This window comes from Loa loa, assembly GCF_000183805.2.
Source record: "Loa loa unplaced genomic scaffold supercont3.299, whole genome shotgun sequence".
In the NCBI taxonomy this organism is placed as follows: domain Eukaryota; kingdom Metazoa; phylum Nematoda; class Chromadorea; order Rhabditida; family Onchocercidae; genus Loa; species Loa loa.
The window spans coordinates 21,800-32,357 of NW_018108479.1; the positions used below are offsets into that span (position 1 = coordinate 21,800).

At 32.9% G+C, this 10,558-nt stretch overlaps 2 protein-coding genes across 2 annotated transcripts; both read right to left on the reverse strand.

Moving 5' to 3' along the window:
* Positions 1–1,740: 1,740 nt before the first annotated feature.
* LOAG_09363 (ATPase) lies at positions 1,741–6,661 on the reverse strand (the record flags this gene model as incomplete). Its single annotated transcript, XM_003144891.2, has 11 exons — positions 1,741–1,834; positions 2,271–2,453; positions 2,657–2,789; positions 2,889–3,003; positions 3,223–3,453; positions 3,660–3,879; positions 3,958–4,164; positions 4,340–4,561; positions 5,179–5,484; positions 6,015–6,172; positions 6,431–6,661. The coding sequence occupies 11 exons, from the start codon at positions 6,659–6,661 to the stop codon at positions 1,741–1,743; spliced, it is 2,100 nt and encodes a 699-aa protein (XP_003144939.2).
* A 1,661-nt stretch (positions 6,662–8,322) lies between these two features.
* LOAG_09364 (hypothetical protein) lies at positions 8,323–10,064 on the reverse strand (the record flags this gene model as incomplete). The annotated part of the gene is made up of 4 exons (XM_003144892.1): positions 8,323–8,450; positions 8,863–9,017; positions 9,210–9,317; positions 9,568–10,064. 4 exons carry the CDS (start codon positions 10,062–10,064, stop codon positions 8,323–8,325), a joined length of 888 nt encoding a protein of 295 aa, XP_003144940.1.
* Positions 10,065–10,558: the final 494 nt, after the last annotated feature.

A 10,558-nucleotide genomic window follows, 5' to 3' on the forward strand; every position in this document is an offset into this window, starting at 1 on the left:
CCAGGCAGAGTTTAAGATTTGAATAAACGGCTTTTGCCACGGAGAGGTAAGCTGTTGAGATATATGTACAAGGCGTAATCGGAAATCATCCAACATGAATATCTATAAGTAAGCAGCTGATACTGTCTTCTTCAAGAGATTCATAACATTATATTGATAATACCGTAATCATATACCGGATATTAAACCATTGGCTATCGCTTTTTTTTTTTCGTTCTCATCTGAAAAAGCAGATTTATGACAATATAAATCTTTTCCTATCAGTAACGATAATATTAATATTACCATAATTAACTAAAATGAAAAAGGAAACAAAAAAAGAGAATGATAAGGCAATAATTCGAGTCTTATCACTTATATTTTCCCCTAACATTATCATCAATAGATTACAAATGAAAATAAATGTAATGTATGACATCCATTAATTATTAGTAATAGAATAATATTCATTTCTAGAATTAAAATTAGCATATTTTCATTGTCGTGTATTTGATGTATTTAAATGATAACCATCCTGCTGATAAGCATTCCTCCAATTATGTCATTTGCATTAATGAATGACCACTTTCCTGGTGATAACATTCCATTGATAAAATTCCCCAATATATTTTTAGCATAGATATTTCCAAATTCCTCTTTTAAACTTGAAATTCGAAAAATACTGGATAAGATTTAACATAAAAAGATAAAATGTCAATTTTGTTATCTCTTGAACTATATTTTCTTCTCTTTTGCTTCTAATGTTATGAATAGTTAATACTTGTCTGTAAGCACTTACTTTAAAAAAAGAAGCAATAAATTAGCAGTCGTAATCCATAATCAGCTATCTGAATGAATATTTTCTCTGATAAATAATGAAGACGCGTTGACATGTCGACTGCTTTGATATATTCAGTTATAACATTGATTACATGCCATGGCGAATATTACTAACATGCCAGGATCATTACTTTAATCTCACATACATATAAGTATTGATAAACTGAAATTAGAAGAGGAGAAATACCTTATTAAATGTTCCACCAAATAATCTGCGTGTATTGTACTGTTGCAACAATGCATATACTTTGACCTCATTTTTTTGCATCTTTTTTTTTTGTACATACAAAGTTGAGTTACTGATCATTTTACTGAATTATGGTATTAAAGTTACAAATCAATAAAAACAAAGTAGTAAATGATGAGTCGAGAAAAATATTATTTCATGATTCATTCACCATTTTCAAGAGTGAGATTTTCAAGATAGCGCTATCATTTGCCGTTATTGCAGTACCGGAAACTCACCTCAATGCAACCAACCCTCTGACATTTAGCATCCTTAGATTTCGCATCTGTAGAATGGAGAACAAGAGAGAGGGAGAGAAAGAGAAGGACAAATGATAAACTACTTTTGAAATGTGAGACAAAATCTTTTCTCCAAATTAGAGTTTTCGATACTGCAATAACGAAAAACAAAATCGAGAGCATGTTTCGCTAAAAGAGATGGATTAAAAATTTTTTGCAAATTATTCAATAAAATTGTTTATCGAATTTCATTAAACAGTAAGGGAATAGTCTATTTTCTAAGACTCAGACTTTCGAAATCGGACAATATCCGGAATATAAACTAATAACAACAAACGTGTACCACCGAATATTCCTATAATCCCGGTATTAGAGTAATGGAAAACAAATCCAAAACTACGGAACTGTAACAAAGATCTTGCAACAAAATGATGAAAGAGTGAAGATAGAAATAGTTCAGATTACATCCAATGTAGCACCTCTTTTAAATTCCTTATAAATATCCAACAGCCAATTTGGAGTTCGCGGCATAATCTCCTTCAATGCTTGACTGAAAAATTTTTAAAATTCTAGACAAATTTTCTGAAAATAACTTTAATCTTACTTTCAATGACTTCCCTTGTCATTAAAAGTAAGATTAAAATCTTAACACTTTCAAAAAAATTCTCTCGATTCTTTAAAAGTTAATGAAAAAAACATAAGCCATAAGCCAAATGAAAAACTGCTGTTAGCTATTACATTTAGGAGTACCCGATCATTTATAGTGAGCCACTCGATGACGAAGCATTAAAACATCGGACAGGCAAATTTAACGGAAGCCTATGATTTCAACTTTAGCTTTTATATTTAGGATTATTGGATCAGCTTAGGCTATCTCTCAAACTAGTCAGCTTAAAAGACTAATAATTTCGTGTGGATTTCACACGAAAATAAGAAAAGTATATTAGACTTTATAGAAGTGTTTGAAAAAAACAGATAAATTTTACTGGAAATGTCGAAATTCAAGCTTGTCAGCATCTCTGTTTTCGAGCAATGCTTCGCGTACGGCCTGATCACAGAGTTCGACTACTTCGGCACCAGAGAATCCTTTGGTTCTTTTACCGATGTCTTCCACATCCAAATCAACATTAACTTTCATGTGATTCAATCGAATACGCAAAATTTCAAGCCTGAAACTGACGAAAAATTAGACTTTTCTCCAAAAGTGTTTTAAAGAGAACTTCGATCAACCTCAGTAAACCGTCTAAAATTTCTTGAATTCCAACTTTTTCTATCTTCATAAATTCTCCAAAATAAATTGCAAATCTAACTATAACTTTTCCAGTTAACCGATGAATCTTGCATAGGATAACAAATTAACATCAACAATTACCTAGTCTCCTCGTCCGGTAATGGAACATGAATGGTGAGATTAAATCTGCCTGGCCTGAGCAATGCACTATCTAATCTATCGGGCCGATTGGTCGCTGCTAGCACCATTACATCACCTTTCTCTTCCAAACCGTCTGAAGATTTTCTTTCCAATTTTTTTAACGAGAAATTTTGATAAAGAAAAAGAAAGTAAAATGCGAACAATTTAAGGACTAATTCAAAAAAAATTTTACCAAGTTCGGTGAGTAACTGTGTCAGTACACGTTCACCAACATGACTTTCGTTTCGATCTCCTCGATTTGCACCTACTGCATCAATTTCATCGAAAAAGATAATAGCTGGAGCTACCTGAGGGAATGAGAAAACATAAATTCAGAATATCAAGTCTCTTCACTTTTTAAACTCCGCTTAGTTTCTGGACATTGAGTAGTACTGCTTCCGAGGAAATGCGTCATTTAAACACTGTTGCCATAATACAGTCAACCTAAGGCCAAACTACTCCTGCAACGTAAACTTTAGTAAAAATTATTTAGTGTTGAAATAAGCATTACTGATATTGCAACAAACCTGTCGAGCTCGCCTGAAAAGCTCTCGTACAGCTCTTTCCGATTCACCAACCCATTTGCTGAACAATTCTGGTCCTTTTACTGCTAAAAAGTTCATGCGTGACTGTGAAGCGATTGCTCGTGCTATTAAAGTTTTACTACAACCGGGTGGTCCATATAATAAAATGCCTGATGGAGGTTTCGAAGCGAAACGCTTGAAAATTTCCGGATATCGATATGGCCACAAAACTGCCTAAATAAAAGAAATTTAATGATATCCCATCAGAAAAAGATTTAGTAATATTTTAAGAAATTAAAGTAATACTTAAAGGGATTATTTAACTTTAATTTTTTTACTGCTGAAAACATTTCTAATTATTACCACAAAAAATATTACTAAAAGCAAGTTGGAAGTATTAATAATTTAATACTCAAATAAGGGCAAATAAAATTATCTACCTGTTCAATTTTCATCTTTAATTCCCGATTTCCTCCAATGTCTTCCCAGTTGACATCAGGTACCTGAAGCACAAACTGACGAATACCCGTTGGATGTACGCGTTTCAATGCAACATCGAAACGTTGAAATAATTCACTCATATTATTGGTAAATTCGAAATTAGCACAGACACGATGAAAAACAGCTTTCAAATCACCACCTGTATATCCGTGACTTTTTCTGAAAATACCGAAATAAAAACTGAGAAATGAAATTACTTTCTCTTTGAACAGCTGAAATAACGATTAAAAGACTCACTGAGCAATATCTTGTATCAGCTCCTGAGCTGAGGATAACTTTAATTGTTTCGTTTTGAACAATAGATGTAGAATTTCTATTCTTTCCGGTAGTGAAGGAACCAGCAATTCCAATTCACACGGAAATCTTCCTCGTAGTGGTAAGCCAATAACTTCGACATTACGTACAGTCAATACGAATAAGAAATTCGTATATGTATCCATAAAACTAAATGTTGTAAAACAAATAATCAGATAGTAATTCAGGTACACTGTCTGTTTTGACACTTACATCACAATTTATTCTTGTCAAGCTCATGATACCTGATAATATCTACCTTTGATTACCTTTTTAATCCAGAAAAAAAAAATGGATGCAGATGAAATATATTTGTTAAACTTACTTGCATAATTTTTCACTGCACTGCTTCATATTGTCGAAATTATCCACTAATAATGCCATTTTCTGATCATAATTTATTGCGCCATTTTCAAGGAAATCTTCAAGGTCTCGCCCCGATAACCAAAGAGCTTTATCTTGCAAATACTCTTGTATTATACGTAGAAACAACGTTTTCCCACATCCTGTATATCCTGATAATATCACTGAGCATGCTTCTTTTCCTCTGAAAAAAATTTATTTGGTGATTCACAATAACTTTCAACATCTTTGCATAGTTCATACCAAAAGAAATCTTTCTGCAATTTATTGCAATTTATTGCAAAATTAACAGTAGGGTATACATTTATATATTAATGGACTGTATGCAACAATTGTTTCATTTGTTGAAAATGGTGGGTAAAGAAACTACTGATAAGTATTGTGGTTTACCGTTTAATACTAATATGAGTATTTATTATAATTCTAGTAATGTGATTTCTTCTTTTTTAATTCCAAAATGTCTTCTTAAAATAAATGCTCTTAATGGTTTGTTAACCAAAATTATTTGCAATTTTTCTTGGTCTGGTCGTTTCTATGACCAATGTTTTGAGATCCGTGGTGCTAATCACAGATTTATATTCGTAATTTTGATACAATTTAACCTTTTTACTTAAGTATATCATTTGTCGTGTTAAATCTCTGTATTATCATTCATTGCTTCATAATGGACTGATTCTGTTTCAACAAGGTTATCCTTACATATGAAGAAAAAAAATCACTTATAAGCAACCCGAAAAAAATTAAACCAGAAAAAAAGATTCTATACTCTGCTACGTAAAAAAAGCCATTAAATCAACCTACTCTTTCAACGGTTTTATCAAGATTTCCTCGATTTCTTTTTTAGCATTTTCCGCTCCACCAAACTGTTCAAACGTGAGAGGAAAAGAACTAGTTGATGCCACCGTATCGTCAACCACGTGATAGGTACAATCTGGTTTAGGCTTTAGCAACATGACTGTTGACAAGTTAGATGAAATTTTTAGCATTTTTAACATTTCTGCTTCTGATAATACAATATCGAAGCAGTGCTCTTGTCCATAATAGTAAACGCATACCGGTACATTGATTCCTAAATACCCATTGGATAGATAAATCGCCATATAATCACTGAAAATGATGGGGAAACTTCAACTACTTCCTGATTTTTTTTTCAAAATTTATCCTAAACTAATTTACTTTTTCAAGTTTGATTATTTTTTTGTAATTCCTGCTGACTAATCCCAATGAACCTAATTCCCAATACGACGGTTTTGTCACATTTCTCTTAGTTTCCTCTTAATTTGAGCAATTTCGTACTCAACTCTTGCAGCGGAGTTTTCTGTAAAACTTTGCTGTAATGCCTATTTACTGAATGAAACATTACTATAATGAAATTGTGATCAAGAAATATCTAAACAATATTTACCCCACTACAGTATGCCTTGCTATCCATACATAAGTTGGCAGTTTAACTAAATGTACTATTCATTTCGTGCCATAAAGTCCCTCTTATTCCATTCACCACACATAATACATAAATAAATACATAAACATTTCTACTTTTTCGTCGTCAAGGCCAGAGCAATAGATTAGGTTAATCACAATCATTATAATAATCATTATGGTTAATTTGAAAAAAAAATTTAATATTTGCTTACCGGAAATGTCTTTTGGCATAAATTGATAAAAAATGTCGTCCAGATGACGGACGCAATTGTATAGTTGAAACTTTTTTAATGTTTTCGTTATTCACAACGTTCAGCCGATATTTCACGCCAATTCGAGCTTTTTGAAAGAAAATATGCATTTCTTTGACCTAAACTTGATGAATTACTTATTAACATAAGCTAATTACGAATCAAAGTATTACCACTATTACATATCATTATTTAAAAAAATTATAAATAACAAATTTGATGATTCTCCTCAATAATTCTTTTCCAAAAGTTTTCATTGACCAAGATATGGATTTGATTCAGTTGTAACAAAAAATTTCAACATTCATTCTAAATTATAATTTGAAAAAATTGAATTGCTTATAAGTGAATCTTTTTCTGAAATAACTCGTAAATACCTCATTACACGGCCAAATTGTTACACATTGCGCAACAGTAGTAGTCTTGTTTCCACTAGCATCAATATTTGTTAACCAACAAGGTTCACGAGGTAATATATGAAGTTTAGCCATTGCTTCTGGATGCATTAATACCGCATTCCGCTTTTCCCAACCGATTATATCTGGTGGTAAAAAGCTTACTGCATTTGTTAAAATTTGACTGGTAACAACTGCTCCAACGTGTGGCATAATGATATTCACGCTGGAGATAAGTAAAAATTCAGCATCATCTTTGGTTACCAAACATTCCTTCTTAAAAATAAATAAATTATATGCATGTACTAAGGAATAGTTTTGATTCAGTAAATAAATAGAAAGTAAACAACTCAAAGTTTATGTTCATGATTCTTCGATATTTACGTATATCCACTTATCATAAAATTAATGTGAAATGTAAATGGCATCAGCATAAGTTAACTTTTATTAACCTATAATTGATACCATTAGGAAACTCAATAAATTCATAAAATTAAATCATGCCTGATGTAGATCCAAATTTTTTGCATGTACGTAACAGATGCAATTCGAACATTCAACAATTGCATTCTTTTTCTTCGACATTTTCAGATAATCTTACTGAAGTAGAATTAATAAATAGCAAGATGAATGATTATAATATGGCTAATGTTAATTATATTTCAATTGAGAAACTATATTTGGTACACAACAAACATATTCCTTTAATGTAAGTCACCATTTTAATTGCTGTATAATTGTAAGAGATTGATAAGTAAAATTAATACATAAAAAAATGCAAAAAAGAATAATAAAGAAATACAAATTTATAAAATTTACAAACATACATCAGTTAGGGAGCCAAAAATTGGTTCAATTCTTCATCCGTGATTTTAGTAAACTGGACACCTCCTGCAATGTTCTTCTGAAGGTGACATCATAGTTACCATGTCAAGAACTCTCAATCTTGATCTTATGATTAGGAGTATTTACATTTCCACAAAAATCTTACATAATTATTAACCGGACATCTTAACCTATCATTTTCCTTATACAGTCTTAAAGCGCTCATCAAACCTAATCTTTATTCATTAAATTTGAAATAACAGAATATTCCGCATAATTTTCAGTACCATATCTTTCGTCCATTTTTCATTATTATATTCATCAATTTTAATGATAAATCTATACTTCAGCAAACAATATACACATATCTCGCTAATAGTATAATAAAGGAAATGTGAATTTGATAACAATTAATATTTCATTAAAGACTTCTCGTTAGTTTTATTCATGTATTTATAAACTCGAAAATATTCCTCTTCCTTTTTTTGGTTTTACAAATATACTTCTTTCTTCATATTTTTGTATTAGACGGAGTGGAAAAAGGACGTTACCGAAACTAAATTTAGATTTTTCAACAGTTTATTCGTATAGGAAACATTTCCGTTTTTAGTTTAATTGATTCACCTGAAATTTCAAAGGACAAAAACAAAATTTATGAACTTAAATGGCCGAGATACACTAACTAGATTTTTTTTAGCCGTTTCGTAAAGCTGATTGTGTAAAACAACTCTAGTACGGCACCTCTAACTGTAGCTTCCATGATGGAAAAAATTTGTACATGTTATAAGGAACACTTTAACTGGACTCCTATTTAGGTTTATCGATTTCAGCTCTCTTTAAAAAAAATATTCCAACAATATTATTTTGTTCCATCTAATTGAAAGATATTTTTGAATAAATAAAGCAGCCTGTTTTGCTATGTATGAATAATGTCTGGTAATTATTTTTACACGTGTTAAATCACAACGATGGCGGATGTTCGTAAAAATTTTTTATGACATCAAAATAAAATAAAAAGTGAACAAAGTGGCACAAAAGTGACAGAATTTTCAACACTGGCTGATCTTATCGGTCCCTGGTTCGCTGTTCTCATCAACTGACATCACATTTTCTTCCATATCATTGTTTGATGACGCTTGAGTTGCACTAACATTTGCAATAGTTGTAGTAGTAGCACCTAAAACGATAACTATATCATGAATTACTAAATTCTGCCCAGAATTTCGGAGCAAAACAACAAAGCACTAAAATGTCCGAATATCTGACGGGACAAAAGTACTGCTAGCTACAGTCTTTTGTCAGTTTGCTTCCACTTTCATTCATTTCTCTTTCGTGTTTATGTAGATCCATTTCCCCGTTTGTTAAAAAATATCACACCAACTCATCAGTTGAAGATCAGACCAAAAACTGCGGTCCTAAAACAAAATGCAAAGAGCACTTGATATAAATTGTGCGCTTTTTTAAGACATAATAAGATGTGAGCCCAATGTCTTCAACGAATTCAAAATCCCAATACAATGAGTCACCAAAGCAAAAAAGATTGCTTGCGATTGATTTCAAGAAAAACGACAATAGGTAAAAATATTTACCAATTTCGCAACTGCTATTTGCAACTAATGGCTTTGAACCACCACGTGGAGAACGCGAACGATCACGCATTTCCCCTCCATAAACCCGACTAGCAGACGTACCAACTACGGCACGTTGAATCTTTCGATCACGAAAAACTCCTGGTTGCAACATCCTGTAAATAAAAAAGATTATATCATATACGAATGTAATTAGTTCTTGAGCATTTCGTTTTAAGCTGGAACGTTTTCTTTCTTTCAATGAAACAGCCGTATTTATTTGCGATAAAAATTTGCAAAGCTACACACAATTACATCTAAAGCATCATGGTTAGGCCTCGCAAATGAAGATTTGGGAAGAATCCTACCTGTGAAATCCTATATACGTTACAAATGGGGGTGTATCTTTCCAGCCTGCGCATTGGATTTTTCTTGGTGAGACACAGCGTACGCGGAAATGGCCCCAGCCATTATTCCTAAGATTCATCTACCAGAACCTAACCAAACAGGACTATAACAGTGAAGTCTCAGAACGTAGACTTTGTTAAAGGATCCTTCTCTTAGGTCTTAGATGGATGTTTTACAGGGTTAAACGAGTTCCATCTGCTCGGTTGGTACTAGCCACTGCCAGTATAGCTTGCAACCTCCCTGGGGTAAACAAGCTTCTCCCACGCGTCATGGGAATCTAGAACAAGGTAAGAAAACATTAAAAAAAAAAAAAAGAACCTCCTTTGAGTAATTGATGGTCGTGTACTCCACACGTGCCGAATTCGAATCGCTTCATCACCTTGTGGATGTTCATATTCATGAAATGGTAATCGACCATCGTCATATAACGAAACGACCCTGCTGTTCGGAAATGGCATTCCACGTTCATCAACAAACGGAGCTCCACGACCGCTGTCCATAATTGGTACACCATCACGAAATGGTGGTATGCCAAAACGCTGCTGTACTCTCATCATTCCCGTCATTGGTGGCTGCGGTGGCTGTTGTGGGATTCCGGATAACATCCCTGGGTGATCCAATTCACGATTTACTTTTGGCCGAAATCCCATCCTGCCAATTTTTTCCGGCACTACGGTACCGTTAGGTGGAATATGACTGTTCGAACCGCTTGCTATTTCCACAACTCGTTCATTTGTACTTACTAAAGATATGCTTCGCAGTGGATTCTGAACTCCTGAATCAGCAACTGGACCGCATAATGAAGGTGCGCTCATTGATGAAGTTGCCTGTAAAATGAACGTTTCAGCGATGTGCACTTAAAGAGTCATAAATGAATAAAACATGATAAAAAGGTAGCATCTTTAATAAAATTTCAAGACAAAGACAAATTCTTAACTCAGGAGTCCGCACAAACGAAAACTGTCCTTTTTTTTCCCCCCCCCCCCCCAGAGTTCATTTTAGTAGACTGCACTGTAAGTGCTTTTTAAAATCAAAGTATTTCTTGCTAAGGACAAATTTCCAAATAAAATATGGAATTACCGAGACATCTCGAGTGTCAATAGCCGATGTACCCGGGCCTTCGAATCCTTGATCGTTTCCTGCTTAAAACTTGTAAAATAAAGCAAATGGAAAAGTATTGGAACACATGTAAATTAATTGTTTATTGAACATTTTTATTTATTGGGAACAAAGAAATAATAAAGACGACAAAAGCAAAGAAAAACAGTAATCTGAACCGAATAAAACACTTTAAGAAAACAACCTTGTA